Here is a 24173-nt window from a genome sequence, read left to right as displayed (position 1 = left end):
TGTTAAAAGCTGTACAACTTATCGCCAATAGCTGGCAAGGAATAAGCAGCAAAACAATTCGGAATTGTTTTGCTAAATGTGGTTTCACGACTAATTGCGATTCAGATGCAATAAGCTGTACAGAAAATGAAATGGCTTTGGAACTGCAACAGGTCCAAAACTGTGAAGAATTTTTAACAATTGACGATAACCTTCAATGCCACGATGAAGATTATGAGGAAACGATTATTGAACAAATTCCGGCAAAACACTCAGAGACACCAAAAGACCAAGAAAATGATCACGATGATATACCTAAGCAAGTGACTAACCAGGATGCCAGGAAATGTATCACTGAATTGAGATGTTATCTCATGCAGGAAGGCAATGAAGGCAGTCCTTTATCAGCATTAGATACCTGCACCGACTTTGTTCAATTGCAGTCCATAAAGAGAACACGTCAGGGTACACTTCATAATTTTTTTCAAAGTAAGAACCCTTAAGTAATGTGTAACCTTTGCTTGACACGGACATTATTCTGTACTGTATCTTCATTTTACATATGTACATTATATGTACATACGTACATTTTGTTTGCACCAATTAAACTTAAATACAGTATGCTTTCTTTAAATACCACATTCCCTTTATTTTATTCATACCTTTTTGCCTCCATTTAGAATGTGCTTTTCGGCTCATTACAATTTCGCTTAATTGGGGCAGCTGCTTAATTGGGCCAAAGTGATCTGTCCCGATGTGTCCCAATTAACAGGAATCGACTGTATTAATACTTCGGTGGAATATATGAATGCATTCTTTTCACATTGCAGCAAATGTAATTGTTCACATATGAATTTAAACACTACTCTCTCGCTATTAATGTCTCCCGCAGTTGAATTCAGTAAACCACAAGCAGCATTAAAAAGAATGAAATATTATTAACATCACTTCTGTTGGCAATTACAAGTATCTGTTCTAGGATGTCAGTAATCTGATTGAAACTATTCATCTTCATAAGAAGCTCCAGTGGCTTTGACTTGCCTAAATTATTAATTTCAGCACTCTGTACAAATACCAACAACATTAAATCTTCACTAATCATGACTGAATAGGCAAAGCAAAGTGCTGGCTGAAATATTAAATATAAAAAACACAATACAGTTATTTTTTGAAATAACTTGCCAGAATTCAGGTACCGTAATGCCTATTCAGGCACTCTGCTAGTTGTGGGAACATATGAAATTCTCAAGCTTTTTCATAATCATATTTACCTCTTAATACTATTTTCCAGGGCCTTATCAGAGTTTTTTCCTTCTAACCTTCGCTTCTTCTTTTCGGGATTGACTCTTGTAAATTCCGGTAATGGCAAATAGCTTGGACAGCTTGGAAATTATGATGGAACAGCTCTGCGAATCAATTTTGGATGTTTGAAATCTATGGTGATTCTCTTTCTTCTCCCCACCCCCCATCAAATTTAGATGTCCATCTATCTGGGATGGCTCGAAATGAATCTCACATACCTGTAACAATATGAAATATATACAGGCAACTCCCGGATAATAGCATGATTGATAAACTGCGGCAATCCTCGCACAATACAGTACTTATATAACACAGTTTCGTTCTAACACAGAGAATTTCAGCAAACCTCACGTAACATGGTATTTTTGAGCTTTTGTGCGGGGAAACCCTGCTATTACATTGGATGTAATTTTTCAACATTTCCATTCTTTTTTGTGAATCCCGCTATGTAAAAAAAAAAAAATTTTATATGTTGGGAAAACCCAGTGTTAGGTTCTGTGCTATTGAACTTGTGCTTGTTTGGCATATAAATGACATCTTTGTAATTTGACAATAAGCTTTAAATCATAAATACATAATATCATAAAAAACCATGACTTCGAAGTGTGCAGTTCGTGACAGTTAAGGTTTCTGTAAGGTTATTTTGGTTTTTGTTTGATCATTTATAAATTTTTCCGGGTATGAATTACTAAACTTTGTTCTTAACAATAATAGTAGAATAATTTCTTTGTTGTGAATTAAATTCCAGCTCCAAGTCAGTAGGAGGGGAAGGTTTTGATGATATTACTACTGAAGAAGTTCAAGAATTATCAGTAGAAAAAATTGTCTGGCAAAGTGGATTTGGTGGAAATGACATCAGAAGTAAACCAAATCAATTCAGATACTGCAGATGAAAATTCTAAAGTTCTAAATTTTACACTGAAAAGCATGCAGGAAGGCATAAACTTAGCCAAGCAATTAGAATCTTATTTTTTGAATGCAGATCTTTCGCCTGAAAGGAGCACAAAGGTTCAAAAGGGAGCTTCAAAAATGCTTAACTCCATACCACAAAATTTAGAAAGATCTATCAAGCAAAAGCAAACAAACCCAGATTATTGATTTTTTAAAGACAGAAAAAGATACAAGAAATCTAGATGATGCAGATGAAAGTTCAGAAGGTGAAGATATTCTGCAACAGAGAAAACGTTCTGGTTTGATTGTGCTTGGCAACAATGAAGAGGAAGAAAATTAAATGAATGTACATTATCTGACATCTATATATCACAGTTTGTAAGACATGTTCAGTTATTACTATTTTTAATAAAAATTAAGCTTTCGATAGTTATTTTTAAAAAATTGTGTATTTTTGTTAGGTTTTGGAACGTAACCCCGCTTTATCTGGTTCTTAGTCCTGTATAACACTGTTCCGCACTACACGAGATTTTATAAAAACCTAAGTACCGTGTTATACGAGGGTTACCTGTAAATAAAATGTTATGCTCTCTTCCGACTTTCACTTTACTTAAGAGATGCTACCTAAATGTTCCCAAAAATTGAATGTTGCGCGGGAACTATGTCTAGTACAGACTTGTAGCACTAGGTAACACTGCATGCATCCTTTGTGAAACAGTGTGCCACGTGGTATCAGGCTGGATAGTCACTGAATATTTAAGCGCAGTTCTTTGGCAGTGTGTTTCGCATCGTTCGCGATTGTTGCGAGGGCTGACGTGAGAGAGCAAAGTGCTTGCATCAAGTTTTGTTTCCTTCTTAATGATACAGCAGCAGTAACCCATAAGAAGTTGAAACAAGCTTTTGGTGACAATGCTTTAGGCCAGATGCAGACCTACTACTGGTTTAACCATTTTAAAAACAGATGAATGTCAGTTGATGATGACAATCGCTCTGGGCATCCATCATTGAGCACCACCCCGGTAAATGTTGCAAAAGTTCTGGCAGTGATCCGTGAAGACCGCAGGCAGACCATCCACGACATTTGTGACATTGTAGGACTATCATACAATGGCGCATGTCCGCGGATTTTGTCGGATGAGTTGAACATGAGAAGGATTGCGGCCAAGTTCGTATCACAGTTACTGAGTGAAGACCAAAAGCAACATCGCATGGAAGTTAGCAGAGATCTTCAAGAACGGGCCAGGAGTGATCAAAACTTCCTTTCTACAGTTGTCACTGGTGACGCGAGTTGGGTATGACCGAGAAACCAAGCAATCATCTGTTTTTTGGACATTGATGGGATTATCCATAAGGAATTCATCCCTCCTGGCCCTGACCGTCAATTCTACTGCAACGTCCTGAGGTGGTTAAGGGAAGCTGTCAGGAGAAAATTTCCAGAAGTGGCACACAAAGAATGGGTTCCTTCATCATGACAATGCACCAGCCCACACATCTCTAGCTGTGGTGCAGTTTTTGCAATCCAACAACATGACAATCGTCCTTCAACCCCCCTTATTTCCCAGACTTAGCCCCCTGCAACTTCTTCCTCATCCTAAGGATGAAAATCAAGCTGAAGGTTTGTTTGTTATTTGGTTTTTTAGGAGCATTAGCAACTAAGGCCATATTGCTCCGGGATATGCGGTGGTCATTCCCTGACCTTTCCGCACCCTCCGTATTTGGTGGTGACGGGCTCGAACCCCGGTCTAATCAAGAAGCGTGTGCTATGCACTGCTACTCCTTCCCACCTGGCTATGGAGGCACCCTCAAGCTGAAGGGTTGAAGATTTGACAGCTACAGGATATCCAAACCGAATTGCAGGCGGTGAACACTATGACAAAGAAGGACTTTCAGGACATATTCAAATCATGGAAGAAGAACTGGGATCGGTGTTTACACTCTCAAGGGGCTACTTCGAAGGTGACGGTAGCGAATAAGACCCAGGGTGAGTAATTTATTTTATAAATACATTTCAGGAACTTTTGAGTTGCACTTAATATTATTAGCACCTCATAGACCATTGTTATTAGCTTTTACAACTAAGGATACCTCAATCTCCATTCACAGGCTTGTAGTTTATCAAAAGCTGCATATAATTACACTTCCTGTATTTATCAACACTAAAGGTTTCAATAAATAAAATTACATATTGTACAAATATTGAGATTTTTTGATTTCTTAAACAAGCATACACTTTTCTTCAGTGTATCCAATACATGAAATGAATATTTTATATATAAATGAAACCACAAAAGCTGAAATCCTGGCAAAATTTAACTTCTACATTCTGACAAGAATATATCTGTTTCATTTCCTTATATATTATCGTTCCATTACTGTTAAAATATTCCTATTTAAGATAACTGTTATTAACGTACCACAAAGTTATTTTAGCAAACTTACCTTTGAATGTTCAAATGGCACAGTCTTTTTTTAGTATAGTTTTAAACCATTTATTAGTTAAAATAGTATCCGTCAACGGAAAGCCAAAGATGTGTACTTTCAGACCACCTTTATAATTTCCACACCGTCCAGGAACACAACATTTTCCAGGCATTATTAAAAATTTCAAAGCACTTTTATGAGATGAAATAGCACAAGAAACATACAAACACAGCAGCACTAATAACAGCAATACTACTAATGAACAAAGGCAACGAAAGGCTTAAGCTCTATCTACTGACCTTTACCCCTCAGCCCACTTAGCACAACAGATTAGCCCACTGATTATATAATGATCAGGCTTTAATGGTGGCATCGCTTCAATTCCCCCGCCATGTGAGATGGGTTTGTATGTTTCATCAGTAAATTGATTTCAAATACAGTTAATTTTTAACTCAAATATAAACTGATGATTAATTGATTACTGACTGAGACTAAACATACTTTAGACATATTTTCAAAGGAGGAAAGCAACTCTTAAATCTTTTCCTATACTTTTTTCAATGAAGATGTGGCAAACTAACTGGCAAACTCTCTCCCATAAACAATTACCCTTCTCCTCTCTTCCTCATGCACATGACAGGACAAAGTAAAATAGTAAGACTTTGTTCATAAAGTAGATGTATAGTCATTGGCTTTTCTCTGTTCATGATGCAATGGCAACAAAACAAAGACATGATGAAGCATTAATATCAAAGAAGCTGAAGATTTTGTGTATGAGCAGCAGACATTACCTTCAGCTTCTTTGATATTGATGCGTTACCATGTTTTTGTTTTGGTGAGGGACTTCAGCATTCCACCATCTACCCTAGCCACAGGGTGTTTCAAAATTATGTATACACACTTTACGAATTTATATTTAATGAACAATATATACAAATTTAATTTTTTTTTTTGATACTTTGAAGACAAAAAACATTAATTTTTTTTTACAACAATAAAACTGCTTTAATTTTTCAAAATGCTCTCCATCAGCATTAATGCACAAGCAGCATCTATCTTCAACACATCTACATACTGAAATGCACAAATCAGGTGAAATATATTTGCTTCTTGTTGAATTTTCATCCACAATTCCTCCAATGTTTGCAGTTTGTGACAGTAAACCCGATTTTTAAAGTATCCCCAAGCAAAAAAATCTAAAGAGGTGAAATCTGGCGAGCTTGGAGGATATTCAAAACCACTGCCTCGACAACCTATCCAGTGATCATTAAATTCATTGTCAAGATAATTGGGCACAGCTGTATGATAATGTAGAGGTGCACCATCTTGTTGAAAATATACCAATGTATCTGCAAACATGTCTCTGATTTTTGGTACAGCACAATCCCTCAAATAGGGACCAATTATTCCATATGAAGAAAGCCTCATCCACACAATGCCTGGTAGATTGACATCTTTCTGTAGATTGATGTGTGAATTTTCGGTAGCCCAGTAAACAACTGTGATGATTTATATGGCCATTCATTTTAAATTTGGTCTCATCTGACCACACAATTGTATCCTGAAGAGCATCATTTTTGCCATTTTTTTTTAATGTACTGCTCGCAAAATTGCAATTGTCGATCTGGATCATCTTCCTGGACTGCATGCACTAATCAAAGTATAAATGACTTAAAGATTAATTCCTTCATATTCTAAAAACGCTTGTACGGTTTAAACCTAGCTCTTGTGATCACCATCTTGTTGATGTCCTTTTCCTGCCACATGCTAAGTTATTGATATTCTAAATGGTTCCATGCTCCTCAAATTTATCCCACAAACAAGTAATTGTTGTTAAACGTGTGGATGCTTTTGTTCCATATCGTGATTTTAAAGCATGCTGAAGTTCATTGACATTTTCATATTTCCAATACCATTTTATAATTGCCTTTCTTTCTCAAAACTTAATTGGGTCCTCTTCATCATTTTAGAGGTATCTATAAAATAAACAAAAATTACATTATTGTAAAAAAAATTGTCTATTTTCAAGCTACAAAATGAATTTAAGAAAATTAAATTGGTGCATATTGTTCACTAAATATAAATTTTTAAAATGTGTATACATACTTTTGAAACACCCTGCATATATGTGAGGAATTAGACAGCCATACAGTAAAAGGAAGTGACTGTCACAAACAAAAATGAAGGCAAAGAGCAAAGCATATAGACCTCAAAGATGAAATTTAAAATTGGTTTTTGAAGCAAGGGCAAACGATGTACCAATTTCTGGTCCACTGAAAGAAAAAAAAAACTGATGAAGTGTCATGCAAGTTGAGATCAAGTCCAAGCCCATCAATTTCTAACCATTTGAGCACTTGACTTAAAGTGCTCAAATGATTGGCTACAGTTTTTCCCAAAAAAAAAAAAAGTGGATATATATAGTATCACTGTGCATCAGCAATGAAGTGTCATCTGCCAATACAATAACAGCTAACAATTAGCAGAAGAGTGTGAAACAAATGATACAGACCTATACAGAGGAGAACATTTAACTATGGCAAAACTAATATCTTATAAAATTTATATACAGAGTGAACACTGGCCTTCAAAGGTGAAATGGCAGGAAGAAATCAAAAGAATAATTGACCAGGGTTCTGGCTTGAAATGGAAATAAAAACATAACCCCACTTTTCATTAGAAAATATGAAAATCCTTGAAGCTTTGAAGAAGTAACACATCACCCTTCTGATTACAAACCCAACAAAAATGGTAGGATGACTGATAAACCACTTATGGCTCATATTGTTGGAGAGGCATATGGCCAGAAGAATTGCATGTTATTCACAATCAGGCAAGCATAAATTTTAAACATGTGCATGTTCTACCCTTCACAGGTAACACAACAGCACAATCTGCAACTCCTAGACCTGTAATATCAATCAGCTCCCTCAAAGCTTCATACCAGAAATGATAGGTGTGATATTACCTTCAAGAGATCAAATGCAATATTCCTGTGTAAAAAATCAAGAACTGGAATTTCCCAGATACCAACGAAATACATAATTATGACATGGAATTCTGTGGAGACTAACATAATTAAAAAGCACTCTGCTAAAGCTGGATTTGTTTACAAAAAGAGCAGTGGGAGGGGCAGAAGCATAATACAATGTTCACATTCAATGATTCTGTCAATGCAGACTGCACAGATGCAACTTCTCACAGTGTCACAGAAATTGTTAAGACCAAGGCAACTATTACCAATCATACAGAAGACATGTGTACATGTGTATATGTATACGGCAGCACCCGGAAAATCTGTTCAACTCTGCCTAGTGTCTCTGTGAAGTGAATCAACTGTAAAGGGGACAGAAATGTGAGTGGTGTAAGTTTGTGTGAGTAATGAGTATTTTCTATTGTTATGTTCTGGCCACTTGGCTACTGAGAAGCGTCAGTCACCTAGAGAGATGATTCTGGGTACTCATCCAAACCATGGGAAGGTGGGCCAGTCCCAGGAGAACACGTACTATCTCAATAGCGAGTTTTTGCCTTAACCTGTGAAGTTCTTTTCAGAAAATTTAATTTTGGCTGTTATCATGGTGCTGTTATCATGGTGACGAGAGAGAGAGAGAGAGAGAGAGAGAGAGAATGTGCAAAATTCATGGGTAGGAGCTTTTTCAGCATGGTCTGTGCTAGTTAACAGGCGAAACTGCTTCTACAGGAATAGGATACACTTAAATAGTACCGCTACCAGTGTTTTTGGCATGAATATCATAGGACGTAACCAGTAGTGCAAAGGAATAGTAGGGTTTTAATCGTGATAAATTAGTAGTTTGAAGGTTTTAATTACTTGATAAGTATATATCGTTTGTATTTAACTAGGGATATGACTAATTTAACATTGTGATCGTTACGGTATAGCGTAACTTGATAGCGTATAATCTTGAACTTGATAGCGTAAGGTATAACGTAAGAACTAGATAGCATAATACATATTACTGCATTAGCTTAGCGTAGTCAATTAAACGGAAATCATGCCCCAGACTAGAGCAGCAAACCAACAAGCACAAAGTAGAGGGAGTGCTGTGGGAGAACTGAAGGAGGCAATTCTCCAATGCATCACATCCTAAAAAAATTGTGCAACTTGTGAAATGTTTCCAGACCTTTCTGGAAGAGAACATGATCTAGCCAATAAGGATGTCTTTGTGTGTGTGTGTGCTAGGTGCAGAGAGTGTCAAGAAATTACTCGGCAACTCAGCGCTCTGATGGGAGTCTATGAGAGCTTGAAGAGAAGGATAGATGCCCTCAAAAGAATTAAAATAGGGGCCAATAAAGCTCTCAGCTGCCCAACTCAAGCGAGAGCTCACTCTTGTGCATCAAGAAACATAGCGGCAATCTTCAGAGCTGCACTGGTCCCACAGGAGCTAATTATTGTTGGCGACTCTATTGTCAGGGAAATGGGAAATACAGGTGAAATAGGACCAGGGTATGTCTGCCAGGGGCAAAAGTTGATGATGTTGTAAGACAGATATTATCTTTTCAGGGCACAAAGGGTGATAATGTTGTACACGTTGCCATTAATGACATTAAAGAGTAGGAGATCTGCTGACTTACATAACAAGCACAGAGCATTATTGGCAAAAAAAAAAGTAGCAAGTTATGATCAAATTTGAAGGTGTGTCTGCAATTCTGCCAAACAGAACCAGATGGAGTATATGTTGAGCGCCTTGCCAAATAACTAGGCCCTGGAGAGATTGTGCAAGGCTCATGGGGTAAAATTTTTCACAGCATGGTCTGTGCTTGTCAACAGGAGATACTGCTTCTACAGGAATGGGATGCACTTAAATAGAAGGGGTGCAAGAATATTTGCTGATGTTATCAAGGCAGTGTTAGGTCGGTCGGAATACTGCTTTTGGGGGAATTCACAGACAAATAGATTAACAGTAGCCACAGGCAGAGGTGAAAGTGATTGCTGCACTGCTTCTATTGGAATGAGCAGCAGCCTGTGATTATGATTAAAAAGGCCTGTGTGCTCTGGATTCATTATTATTGTGGATTATTGTGTGACACAGAGCAAAACGGAAGATAGAATAAATAATGACAGGTTTAATACTAACTGTAAAACACACATATATATTAAATACATACAGTACATACATCTTTCAGTTATTATGGTAACCTTCATCGGTCAAACTGACAGTTAAGAGTGTGGAACATGAGGGTGTGTACTGCCAGTCATGTATATGAAACTGCATGGTTCAATGTTTGATGCTGAAGCCTATGGCTGTGACGTATGTGAACATTGCCAACATTTGTTATTCATCAAAATGGTTGCTTCGATAATAGGATGGACACGACATCCACTGCTTCTGTTGACTGAGGTATTAAAGCATGTGATGTTCAATGACTCCAACCACGCACGCCGCCGGTAGTGGTGAGACCTATCTACAATCACGACATCGCAGTGCGGGTCAATGTCGTGGCGGGTTGACCAGAAGTGTTCAGCAATGGCCGAGTGTTCTATGTCCACTAAGCAGATAGCTCTTTCATGTTCTGAAAGACATTTGCCGAGCCATCTCCCCAATGTAGCAGCTAGTGCAGTCATGGCAAGAGAAGCGGTAGACCAAACCACTTTATAGTAAGATGGGAACCGATGTTTTCACTATGGAGATGAGGGATTGCAACTTTCTGCCTGGGAGCTGTACGCACTTTATCCCATGTGATTTTAGGAACATAGAAACCTGTTGTGATAGATTTGGGTAGAATGGGATAAAGGCGCTCATGGTTGATCATTACCTTGGATGTTCCAGTTGGTCACTATGTGGTCATGGGTCTATAGGTCACATCTGTCAAGGGTACTGGTGGGATAGTCACACTTCGCAAGACCCGCCTTGACTTTAGCAATCTCAGTGCACCTCTCATCTACAGAACTAGAGTGGGTCCAGCCTGGAATGCAAGGTGCTGAGGATTTCCGGGACTGCTGGGAGTCATCATGGAACAAGTAAATATATGGGCTGTGTTAGGATAACCAAGGGGAAGAACAGGTGCATGTAAACCAATGTTAAGAGTTTAGTAAATAAATTTGAGGTGTTGGTCAAAACATCAAAGACAGATATTGTTGGGATATCACACAAATATAAGGAATGCAGAATCAGAATTTGGGGAGTACACTGTGTACAGAAAGGATAGACAGGTTAGGAAGTGTTATGCTGTCAGCTAAAAAATGCAAAATCTAAGGAAGTGCATCCAGTTGACATAGATGGACAATGCAATGTTGAATCAGTTTGGTGTGACATAAGTAAATACATGGGCTGGGAAAGCAAAAATGAGGGTAGGAGTGTGTTGTAGGCCTAATGACTCTGAGTACAATAAACAACTATACAGAGAAACAGTGTGGGCCAGTAAATCAGATTGTCTTATAATGGGAGATTTTAACTTCCCAGATATTGACTAGAACTTGTGGGTTGCTCACTCGCACACTAGCAAGGCTTTTGTGGATTTATTGGATGATTGTTTTCTACAGCAGCATGTTTGAGAGGCAACTAGAGGGCATAATACTCTTGATCAGATTATCAGCAGTGATTCTTCATGCATTAAGAATCTGCAGATAAAGGAACCACTAGGTGGCAGTGATCACAGTGTGCTGATGTGGGATTTACTTAAAGATTTAACTACCATCAGAACTAAAGGGAAGGGTTTTTGCTTTTGTAAAAGTAACTACAGTGGTCTCAGACAGTTTTTAAATTCTATACAATGGGACCATCTGATGATGTTACCAACAGCAAATTCTAAATGAGAAGCATTCAAGGATGTAATCTTGGAAGCTGCTAAGCTTTTTGTCCAACTAAGAAATACTGCTAAGAAATACTGCTTTAGGCCTAAATGGAAGGCAGATGAACTAATCAGACTCGTGGCAGAGAAGGAAAATGCATGGGATAAAATATAAATTATCAGGCGACACAGAAGACTATGGTAAATATAAGCTAGTCTGGATATAAGCAATTCCTTGCCATTTATTTGAAATGCATGCCATTATCCATATTCTGCATTATCCATTATCCTGCTCTCCTGAGTGAAGTGCTTTAGTGTGAGGGCAATACTGAAGCAACTCACAAAGTGTTCATAATATAAGATCAATACATTTCATGCATTAGTTTGTTCATAGCTGCATACAAAACTGAATAGCAGTTGTGCTGTCTGATATGTAATAATGCTCTATGCCTCTCAAAGTACATGGCTCTTACTCTAAATTTAGCTGGATAATAATCATTTGCAGAGGGATTTTTTTTTTCTGGCAAAGTTATGTATTACATCAGCACAGTTGGTGTTATACAGAAGTTGCATGGATAATCTACTCAACCTGGTTGGATTTTTTTCACAGACACCAAATTTTATAAATTTTTATTTGTAAACTCTCTCAATTTGTCAATAAAGATTTTCAATAAATTTTCACTGTAGAGTTTAATGAACTGTACAGCAAAATGTCCACATTCAGTGGACATTTTAACAGCAATGCACAAACTAGAGACAAAGCATGAACTTGCAAATAAAACTGGCAGGTATTTTACTCACTAGCATGCAATTTTGTTCGTTATTTTTTGTTATTTGGTTTTTAGGAACATTAGCAACTAAGGCCATATTGCTCCGGGATATGCGGTGGTCATTCCCTGACCTTTCCGCATCCTCCGTATTTGGTGGTGACGGGCTCGAACCCCGGTCTAATCAAGAAGCGTGTGCTGCAATTTTGTTCGTGTTGCTATCAACTGCATCTAAATCTGTTCACTACTGGAGGGCTGAAGAAAACAGTCATTCAAGCAGCAAAACATTGACAATTATTTTGAAGTTGTTTAAGCATATATAATAGATAATGTGCACATAATGTGCACATAATATATATAGAACATAATATGCAAATTACTATAATTTTCTCTCATCAATCTCTTTCCTTCTTATCTTCTATTCTCTATAGATGGTATTTAAAATCAATTACCTAAAAATAAAAAGTCAACTATCCAAAATATGATCAATGCAATTTGTTTCCGACAACCTGAATTCTACTTGTATACTACCTATTATATTAATGTAATTAATTACCTTTACTGAAATTTCATAGTACATTATTTTAAATGAAAAAAATAAAATAAACAAACCAAATTTTAGGGACAAGTATATCAATTATAGTTGTGTAATGGAAAGGTTTTAACTGTTCATCCCAATTAATCCAAATGACACAAGCAGCAGAACAGTTCCAAAATCAAAATCAGAATTTTTTTTCTATCAAAGATAATCTACTTAATCTAAATGATGTATAAATTATCTAAAACAGATACAGCACAATTTTCATCAATACAATGTTTAAACCAAATGTTTAAAAGATACTATCTTTTAAATTTTTCTTAAAAATGTTTTGAGAAACCTTACCTCCCTCTGTTGCCATCATATGTACCATTAGCAATGATCCAGCATTGTTAGCTAAAATAAAGATGGCATCTTTCTCAGCAGTTAGCCAAGAACAAGACACATGTGGTAAGGGAATACCTGTTGTAGAATGATTAAGAACATAATAATTGGCTGGATCTCTCAAGTGAGCAACAGAAGCATCATAGAATACTGATGGCAGTGTGACATCAGATGGATTGAGAGACAGGAACTCCTTCAAAGGAAAGTTAAAGATTCAAAATGAAAAATAGAGTATAAAAAGCCTATTAAAATTTGGTAGTACTTTACACAGATAAAAGTCAAATCAAATCAGTTAATTTAAGATATTTGTTATTTTGTGTTTAATAAGAACTAGTTTGTAAAGAAAAAAATGCACAGAATTACCTTGTCCTTTTCAGTTTCTTCAACACAGTTTAAAGTGCAGGGTAAAATGCTATGTTCGTATGTCTCACAGAAAATAAAGTCTGTTTTTTTTTTTTTCTTTTTTTACAAAACCCTCAGGGTCATTGCTTTTTACTATGCTAGCATTAACTTTGTTGGATCAAAAACAGTTGCTAAATTTCTGATCCAAAAATTTAGAACCACTGTTAAATTCTGGATCTATGTTAAGAAGTTTCCTGTTTCCTTCACAATCATATTTATTGATGAAGGAAATCAGACTTAATATCTAAGTTGTTTGCAGATGTTACAAAAGCTGTCAAGGTTTTTTTTTTTTTTTTTTTTTTTTAGGAGCATTAGCAACTAAGGCCATATTGCTCCGGGGATGTGCGGTGGTCATTCCCTGACCTTTCCGCATCCTCCGTATTTGGTGGTCACGGGCTCGAATCCCGGTCTAATCAAGAAGCATGTGCTACGCACTGCTGCTCCTGCCCACCTGGCTACGGAGGCGCCAGCTGTCAAGGTGGTTAATGACAGTAATCAAGGTAAGCTACTGCAACAAGATCCAGTTTTCTCTCTGACCACTTACTGCAGGTAATGGTATATAGCTCTCTGTCTTCTAACTTCTCTAATGCTGATTTTCCCCAATGTTTAGTCCTCTCACTGTTTTCCTTTTATATATTAATGAACTTCTTCCACTGACTGGAAATATCTTTTGTTTTGATGACAATAGCATACTGCATTCCACCTTCCAGTTTGGGAAACTTTCCCTGAATAAACAGCTTAAACCTCTTGCTTATTCACTACCAATTTCTTAAATGCAGATCTCCAGGTAATTCTCCAATGGGGCAAAGATAACTTAGTTAATTTTCACTATACTTAATTTCAGATTTCTAGACAAGATCACATTCATTTCATTATGAGCACACCACTAATATTGCTTTCTCTGCATCGAAAAACTGGATTTTTTTTTTTTTTTTTTTTGCTCTTACCATTATTTTTCTTTAATTAACATAACTGCCCTATTTTGAATGGAGTCTGGAAGACTGGGAAAGGTTATGGGGCACTGCCTCAGATGTGGGAACAATATCAAATCGACCCCACCATGGAATATTGTTCCCACATCTGAGGCAGTGCCCCATAACCTTTCCCAGTCTTCCAGACTCCATTCAAAATAGGGCAGTTATGTTAATTAAAGACACAACTCTTACAGTGTCTCTCTACTTTGTCTCCTAGACATTCAGTTCCTGCTGACTGCCTTTTCTATAGATACTTCCATAGTCACTGTTCTTCTGAATTGGCTTCTATAATTCCTTCCCACACCTCTTTCCAAACATGTACTACCTCAACCAGTCAACATCCATTTACTGTCTAACTCCAAATTCACAGAACCAACTTTTCTCCTCCTCATTTATCCTTTCAACTTCAGTTTTCTGGAACAACCATATTTCCTGAAAATTACAATCTACAGAAATTCTGTGTCTAATATCAACAGCTATCTTCTTTCATCTTGTTGACCTTCAACCCACACATGGTGTTATGGGTTCTAACCACTTTCACATTTGGGGTTTAATTTAAAAAAATCTTATATCTTAGCAATCAATTTTAACTATTCTATACTCTTCAAAGCAAAATTATTACATTTATTAAGGATGGAGAAAAAACTATTTCTAAACATTCTGTTATATCTTTGCCTTTATGGAGCTCAGATTCTTTCTTTCTTTCTTTCTTTCCTACTCCATTTCTTTCCTACTACTATGCAATCACTAAGTTTCATTATGCCTGAACTTAATATTTTACATATTGGGCTACATTCACACACAATAATAGCATTTTACCATGACCAACAGAGAGAGAGAGAGAGAGAGAGAGAGAGAGATCGCCACTTTCCAAGCTTTCAGGCTTCCCTAAAGAGGGCCTACACTGGATCCACTCTTGAATTTCCCTCTCATTCTACAGTGAGATCCACACATGGTTTTTTTTTTTTTTTTTTTTTTTTGGCTTGGACATGGCAAGTCAACCTACAGCTATTGATTTTTAACTTTGGATTTTATCTCATTCATTTTCCATGGGGTTAATAATAAACAATGAACACTATGCGTACATTTTATAATATATGTAGTACATCCAAAAAGTCCCCAAAATCACACACTGGTATTTAAATGGTTTGCAATATGGTTGTAAGGCTCCGTAGGAGGTTGGCATTGCCCTTAGTGCACACGCATGCTAAGTGGGAACACTGGCTCGACTGCTTCACTCATGTGTCATGGCTGACTGATTGAAGAATGTTGCAGTTTGAACCGCATGCTAGCATCAAGTTCTTTAAACTTGGGAAAGTACTACAGTGCAAGCATTACAGAAAGTTTATGGAAATGATTCTTTGAATAAAACGGCAGTTTACAAGTACAGTTCAACCATCACTAATCCAGCCACCAGTAATCCAGTTCCACCACTAATTCAGACATAATTTCCGTGAACGTAATTTCAAATTTCCCGGGTCGGCACACGGACCTGCCGCTATTGTTTTGGTGGTGTTGGTTGCAGTATCAGCTGTTGGCACGAACTCGTAAACACTGGAAAGCCATTCCCACTTGTTTTTCTGCATTTATTATTATTATAACCATGGTTACAGCCATGGTTCCAATGCATAGGAAGTGCCTCTCATGGTGTAAAGTGCAAACACCGTACATTGTCCATAACAGATAAAGTTGAACTTCTGAAAAAACTTGACAGTGGTGTGTCCTGTGAGAAGTTTAACTCTGCTTAATTGTAAATTCTAGCAATTTCTCTCAGGCCCCTTATTTTAGTAATTTTCTTTTAGCCATTCCTTTTTAGATTTTTTTTTTTTTTTTACAACACACTCGTACAAACTTGCGGAAAAACACAACACAATATGATGGCTAATACAGCGCACTAACAAACTTGTTTTCACAAAATCTCTAACAATACTGACAAAGGTATTGCGACTTTTGAGTTTAATTTACTGCAATTAGTTTTATTGCAGCGCTTGCAATAAACTAATCACAAACGACCTTCGTATGTATGCTGTAATAGCATCACACATATGTGGCCGACACAGCTTCTCAAGAAATAAAGTAACCTACTGGGCCATGTCAGCCCAGTAGGTTATATGCGACATTAAAAAAGCCTCTTTTTTTTTCTTATATTTTAAGCAAAAAAGCAACAACATTGACATTACAATATTTATTTTAGAATTACTAAACAAATTATTCGCTAAATATTTTTTGGTTCCTGGGGAATTTTTTTCTTAAACTGGCTTGGCAGTCAATGTGTTAAAGGTAGGAGGAGGTGGTTAGCTGTTGGGTAAACAGCTAACCACCTAAAAATGCCTAAAAGAAGTTTCATATTGAAAGAAGAAAAAACATGGCAGGTTTCAAAGCAGCAAAGGATCGGTTGACTTTATTGCTGGGTGGTAACGCTGCAGCGGATTTAAAATTAATACCCCTTTTATTTTATTTGGAAGAGGGCCAAAGTTCACCCCAAAATCGACACATTTTTCATGATTAATCATCAATTAAATTAAATCAATTTAGATCAATTAAATTCATGATTTTATTTGGAATTTTAAGTTTAATTTTGATACGTAAGTAGTTACCACATAATTATATACGTATGTAATGCAGAATATTTTATATGTACAAATATTTGAATATTAAATATTTTGACCGACATTTGTGCATCTTTTCACTACCATTTATTACTGATTAGGAAATATCCTATGGCACCGACCGCAACTCACAAATACATATGTTACCTTATGGGAATGCAGCGCTCACTTAGTGCGGATTCACTTAGCACTCTGTTTTTACGGAACGAATTATCAGCGTTAAGCGGGGGTCACATGTATTATCTTGTGTATATATACACTGTGCGAAAATTGGAAAATGAGATTGATGCTATGAGAAGAGTGCTGGTGCTGCTATCTACTAGACAGCAAAAATGAACTGAAAGAGTGATTGTTCCTTGAGCACAGCAGTAAAGGTTACTGGAAATTGCTGCCATTTCAGAATGCTTGTCTCTTCTACGTCTGTGTTGTGGAGGGATGGTGGAACAAAGAGCAAACATCCAGTTTTGTGTTCAACTGGGGAAAAGCGTCAGGGAAAAGTTTCATATTATGAAGCAAGTGTATGAAGAGAATTGTGTCTCGTGCATGTGTGTTCAAGTGGTATAAATATTTAACCCATGGAAGAGTATCACTGGAAGACAACGAACATCCAGGCCCACAAAAACAGTTTGAATGTCTGATTTGATCGAAAAGGTGCAGAAAATCATTAGCAATGACCAATGTGATTTCAGAAGTTCTGTGCATTAATAAGAAAACCATTCGACAAAAAATAACCCAGGATTTGAAGAAAACAAAGGTCTGTGCATGGTTTGCAGCACTGTTGTTAACAGACAGTCAATAACAGGTGTGAGTTGAACACTGCAGAGAACTCACTTTAGCCACTGAAAGCAAACCCAACTTCCCAAATTCGATCATTAGAGCTGACAAGCTGTGATGTTTTCAGTAAGCCACTCAACAAAGAGACAAAGCGCAGAGTGGAAGTCAACAAACTCACCCAAAGTCAAAAAAATTCATCAAAAAAGGTCAAAAATCAAAACCATGCTCATCACTTTCTAAATAAGCAAGGGAATCGTGCATAAAGAGTTCATGCCCAATAGACAAAGTGTTACTTCTGTCTACTGTCCGGATGTTTTGAAATATTTATTTCAGAGAACCCATAATGTGCAGCCTCATTATAGAGAAGATAGCAGTTAGTTCCTCTTGAATGACAATGCACCAAACAACAAGGCTCTCATTGTTCAGAAGTTTTGGGTTAACAAAAAAAGTCTGTATACTGTCACACTCGTCATATTCAACAGACTTAGCCCCATGTGACTTTTTGTTCCCAAAACTCAAGGCACCACTGACTGAAAGGCTGTTATTTTCATGATGTCAACGCCATTCAAAGAACTGTAATGAGAACATTGAATAGTACACCAGTCATGGCCTTCCACCAGTTGTTCCAGTCACTTCTTGATCATTGCATGCAGTGTGTAGACACAAGAATTTGAATACTTTGAATAAACCAAGGTTAGTTTACTCATACATGGGATCATTATTTTTTTCTAGAATCAGTCTTGTTTTCCAATTGCCGCATGTACACTGAGTGGACAGAAATCATGGGATACTTACCTAGTAACGGGTAGGCCCACCTTTCCCTGGATAAGGGCAGTCACATGGTGAGAGTGACTGATCACAAGACTCTAGTTCTTCCACTACGTGAATCTTGTATGGGAACCAGCATAAAATTATTCAAAGCACTTTACGTACAGTAGACCAAGGAAGGTTCAAGTCTCTTGACACACCTCTGGCACTACTAACTGGTAGTGTTTCACATTCTGACTTGGAGGACATTGCAACCACCACTTCATCCACTACCACCGTTCCAATAAGTGGTCGTCCCCTGCCTGGAATTACACTTAACTCCCCAGTCGCTTCAAATTTCTTTATTAATTTTCGAAGCTCCACTGACGTCAAAGGTCCTTTACCCAAACCTTTAAGTTACCGATATTCATATAGTGCTGCATTAGTGTTACTATTACAGGAACTCCATGACTTACGTAAAGGTTGCATTCCGTGAAACACTACGTAAGTTTGAATATCCCCCCATGTTGTGGAGCGCTCACAACTGTGCTTGCTGAATTGATTGAATCAAAAAAGAAATGTTCAAAGAACAGGGAAATAGAATTATTTATTATATTTATTCAATTTTTTATCTCGTGTGCAGGAAAAATTACAAAAGCATGCAATTTAAAAAAATTTCAAAATTATAAAATTACAAAAAAAGACAGGAGACCGGCATAACGTCAGCAAGTTTTACCTCTCGGGCATCATTGCCAGAATCGGAGTCTTCAGCTGATAAGTACGCCACTGCGGAGATTGAGGGCTGTGAAGATTTAGAAGGGGCTGGCCGCTCAACCTTACAAAAGAACATATTAATGGATGACTGGACAGTGGCTTTTTTTCTTTTCATCATAGATTTATTTGTAGCAAGCAAGTTCACCCCTCTGTTAACTTTTAAGAATCGTTCGCTGTCAGGATCCATCTTCTCAAACCTCACCATTGCCGATACAATTTCACGAAATGCCATTGCCGTCTCTCTGATGATGAAGCGTCTCTTTCGTTCACCTTGAGCTTGGTCAGCATTTTCTTCTTTCACTATCACTGCCGGCAAGTCAGTTCTTCGCTAGATAATTCCTTCTCTTCTTCCTCTACACTTTGGCATCAACCTCCAATTGAAGTAGCTCTGCAACCTTTACAATCTTATCTGTAACCTCTTCATATGATCCATCCTTTTCAAATCCTTCGAAGCCTTTTACCTGCTGTGGGCATATTTTCTTCCAGGTGCCACTTAAACAACTTTTAGTAATTTCCGCCCAGGTCTTATTAACGTTTAAGATGATGTGGTAAATATTGTAAGATTTCCAAACGTCTCTTAATGTAAAATTTTTCTTTTACTTAATGTAAAATTCCAACACATCGCCGTACTTATCCTTAATATCTTGTAAATACTTGTTGCTTTTGCTTGAATGGTCATTAAACTCAGGGGCACTCGCTTCTGAATCGGATTTTCCATCCATATTATTAACAGCTGTTCCATCTTCGATATAGCACCTGAACACTGTTTTGTGATCACTGCTGATCTTAAGTGCGTTGACCCTCTGACATGTTCTTTTATACGCACACTGTCCTTTAAAATGGTATTCAATGTTGAAGCAGCGAGACCTAATTCCCTTGCAATAGATGACAAACTCTTTGTCCTGCTTCATACTTCATCATTTTCATCTTCATTTCTAAATTAATTTTGTTTTGTTTCCTGCCACTATCACCACTTGCACTTTCTGTTGGTCTCTTTCCCTTCATCATTGTAATACGTAAATAGGAATGAAGAGAAGTTTCTGAAAATTTGTTTTTTATATGATTGAAGATTTCAGTGAAGGGGAACACATTTCACCATAACGTAAAAACCTACACAATTCCAGTTATCGGGATTATCGCAAATGCAAGAAGATCTAGTTTACTACCCATTTATAATTAGATGCACTAACAGAAAAGCCCAATAAACCAGAAAGTGCAAATTGTTTTTATTGTTTTATGGTCGTGACCTCAAGAAATGTGTGTTAGAAAAAATATGACAAAGGCATTCAAAATCAATTCTTATAACGGAACATATGATAACAATGAAAGTATAGTGCAACTTCCATTATAAAAATGACCTTTTGGAAAGATTAATAGCTTAGTTATACTGTATAGAGAAAATTACCAAAGAATTACCAAAAAACAAAGTGTTATTGGGTTCACATTATGTTTTCCCGATACCTCCATTTATTCCTACGTTATGCAAAATAAGTTTTCAACGGCCAGAAAAAAAACTTACGTACAGTCAAATTTCTGTAAGTCTAGTATTACTTAAGTCGGGGTGTTCCTGTATTATGGTAGAACAGTTTTCCTAAAAGAGCAAGTTCCTTTTTTGTAACAGTCATAATCGTTATTGATGGTGGTGTTGGCCTTTCTGCTTTTATCTAACAGGATGTCATTTGCATAAGCAGCATGTCTTGAAGTAAATGACAATTTTTATATATGTGCAGTGCCGTTTTTCCCCTGGTACGGGAAATTCGAACTATTTTTTTTTTTTCTTTTACAAATCGCTTCCCCATACCCTAAATGACATACCCACCAATTTTTAAAGCGCTAACCCTAACCATTTTGACACTAGGTTCTCCTGAATAGGGAAACTTATTTTATAACCACCTGGTAGATTCACTCTTCTTTTGTGAAAATATCAAAAACTATATTATTACAGTGAGATGGAGAAAGGGTCAAAATAAGTCAAAAATACAGATACAGAGAGTAGAACTAACTTAATGTAAAGAGAAAGACAGAACTTACCAAACCCCTCAGTTTACGCGGATGTGGAAACATCAGCCTGTGAACAGAAGATACGGTAGCCACCAAAATAACTACTTGATCATGAGTTTCATGAATGCTCACACCTTCCAATATAGGCGTATTCTGAAATCTTATCCTAACATGGTTACCCATAAGGCTGGTGTCTAGAGACACCTCAACCAATTCTAAAATGTCATTGTTAGTTCTCCTAAAAAAAAAAAAAAACATTTTATTAAAAAAACTGCATTGATATACTGAACATGAAAACATCACAATTTACACTTTTGTAGGTTTATAATTTTACGATTTATTCTTGTTAAAATAACACTCATACCACATGAGGTTTTACAATGAATTTATTTGGCCTTACTGACTAAATGTATTATACATTTATGTAACATTTCGGAAACCTTGCCAGAACCCATTATTACACCATACTTGGTTACTAGTAACAGCTTCCTGTCTTGCTGAATGACTAAAAAAATCTGATTCATACACTGAATGGAGATTTTGTTATTTAGCAAAAGAGGAGGCTGTTAAGTAGAGCCAAGTATGGTCTGATGGTAGGTTTCGGCAAGGTTCCCGAAATTTGCAAATAAACTGACTTTTAAAAACCAACATGGTATAAAAGTGGTTATTTAGGGAGAAAAATTTAATTTTCATCAACACAATGTCATTTTTAATTACATTATATATATATATATATTAAGCATATTTAAGTTAAAATACAGTCAACACTGAAGCAAAGCTGTACCCAAATAACACTAGATCTACATATGGAGAGATTTGCAACTCTCCTCCTTAAGAAGAATTAAGATTTAAAAACAAACAAAAAATTTGTTTATTTTTATCAGTGCTTGCAAGAAAAGCGAAGTTCACATGACACTGAACTAGTTCCTTTTGGGCAAACTTTAAGGTAGAACCAGTTGAAATCTTTACAAAAGAATTATTTCAGAATGAACTAAGCACCTTTTTCTCATGAAGTTCTTTTGCTAATTATCATTCAGAAAAATTTCTGGGAAAAATTATACGCTCATTTACTTACATGTAGCATTCTAAGAGAGTTAATAGAGGCAAAATTACAAACATGCTAAATCATGTCATGATGCCCCCCCCCCCCCCGAGCAGAAGAGGCCCAAATAATTACGGAATTATTTGTGGATTCAGTAGATTCACTTGCACATTCTTTAATTCTTTTTCCTTGTCAGAAGGGAAGAGACACTGCAGAGAACAGGTATAATGCACTTACCACCTAGGAGAGAAAAATGCAGAGATAAGACAGAGTAGATTAATTAGAGAGGGGATTGAAGGGATTTGGGAGGGAGGATTTCTACATGGTTATCAAAAAAACCTCCCTTAAGGTGAATCAGGTGAATAATGTCTCATCCTTGATATAACATTTATATGAAACTCGGGATGAACATACGTGGCAGTGTATTTTTTGGAAAATGCACAAAAAAAATATGTTGATACAACTGATACATTTATTTTTAAATCAGATTTAACTTCAATAATGATAATAACCTGAGTTGCCAAATTATATCTGATGGTGTTAAATGAAAAGCACCAATGCAGATATATCAAAGATCATCAAACAGTAGAAATGAAATAAGCTGGGTTCCAGCTTATCATTCAAACGTTACCCAAGACATTTAATTCATAAGAAAAAATTTTATCTAAGAAAAAACCATCATTGCTGAAGTGTTTTTCTGATGTCAAACACCACAAATCACTTGATAATTATACCCTATCAAGCTGAGAATATGTTACAGGTGAATGACACTGAAGCATACTATGCTTTGCTACCATTTCTAATTTGAAGAATCTACTTAAATTAAGAAAGATATGTGACAGCACAGTTTCATTTTACCCTAAATTATTTCACAGAGGTAAACAGTTATTTCATTTGTAAAAATGAAAATACATTAATATAATTATTAATACATTAGCAGAGACACATGATGCAAGAAGGCAAGCTTATATAGCATCAACCAAAAAAAACCCCACTTATTTCACCCATCCACTCGCTCCAAATGTTTGTCAAGTTCTGCCTTGAATCTATTTAAGCTATCAACTTCTACAACGATAGATGGAAGTTTCTTCCACCAATCAACTACCTGCTGGCTAAAGGCAAACTTCCACACATCTACCCGACAACCATCTTCCCTCTGATCTTGTGATCAGAGGGAAGATGGTTGTCGATTCTTGTGAACTCCTCTGATCAAATGATCAGAGGAGTTCACAAGATAGACAGAATACAAGAAACAGCACTGTATTCAGCAGTCACAGGCTTGAACCCCGGTCACTCAAGGCACGTGTACTTATGCACCCGCGCGCCTGACCACTAGGCTACGGCGGCCTTCAAGTTGATTTGTACAAGTTGATTTGTACAAGCCTACAAGTTGATTTGTAACCAAGTTACAAAGGAGGTTAGGCAGGCGAAGGCAGATTACGAGAAATCTTTGGCAAGGGATGCAAAGAAAAACAGCAAAGAATTCTTTACTTATGTAAACTCTAGAAGGAAGGGGATGAATCAGATTGGTCCACCACAACTCTGGCAGTAAGCTAGAGAATCTTGTAATAACTGAGAGTAAAGTGGAGGAGAAATTGTTGAAGATAAACACAAGAAAGGCACCTGGGGTGGATGGGATCTATCCAGTTATATTAAAGGAGGAAGCAAACCCTTAGCCATAATTATGAGAACTTCCTTGGACTCAGGGGAAGTACCCATGGACTGGAGATGTGCAAATGTGACCCCAATTCACAAAGGAGGATCAAAGGGGGACACAAGTAATTATAGACCTGTGAGTTTAACTTCTGTACCCGGAAAATT

At 36.8% G+C, this 24173-nt stretch overlaps 1 protein-coding gene across 1 annotated transcript in view; it reads right to left on the bottom strand.

Annotated features, from left to right (window-relative positions):
• Nup160 (nuclear pore complex protein Nup160) overlaps window positions 1–24173 on the bottom strand; it is a 507399-nt gene that overhangs the window by 444813 nt on the left and 38413 nt on the right. The window contains exons 3-4 of the mRNA XM_090382015.1: window positions 21341–21548; window positions 12991–13222 (exon numbers count right to left, since the gene is read on the bottom strand). Coding sequence (XP_090238141.1) covers window positions 12991–13222; window positions 21341–21548 — 440 coding nt within the window. The remainder of the gene's footprint in view (window positions 1–12990; window positions 13223–21340; window positions 21549–24173) is intronic.

The sequence above is a fragment of the Mastigoproctus giganteus genome, chromosome 9 (genome assembly GCF_048544385.1).
Source record: "Mastigoproctus giganteus isolate SK-2022 chromosome 9, ASM4854438v1, whole genome shotgun sequence".
In the NCBI taxonomy this organism is placed as follows: Eukaryota; Metazoa; Arthropoda; class Arachnida; order Uropygi; family Thelyphonidae; genus Mastigoproctus; species Mastigoproctus giganteus.
This window is presented reverse-complemented; position numbering and strand designations above follow the sequence as displayed.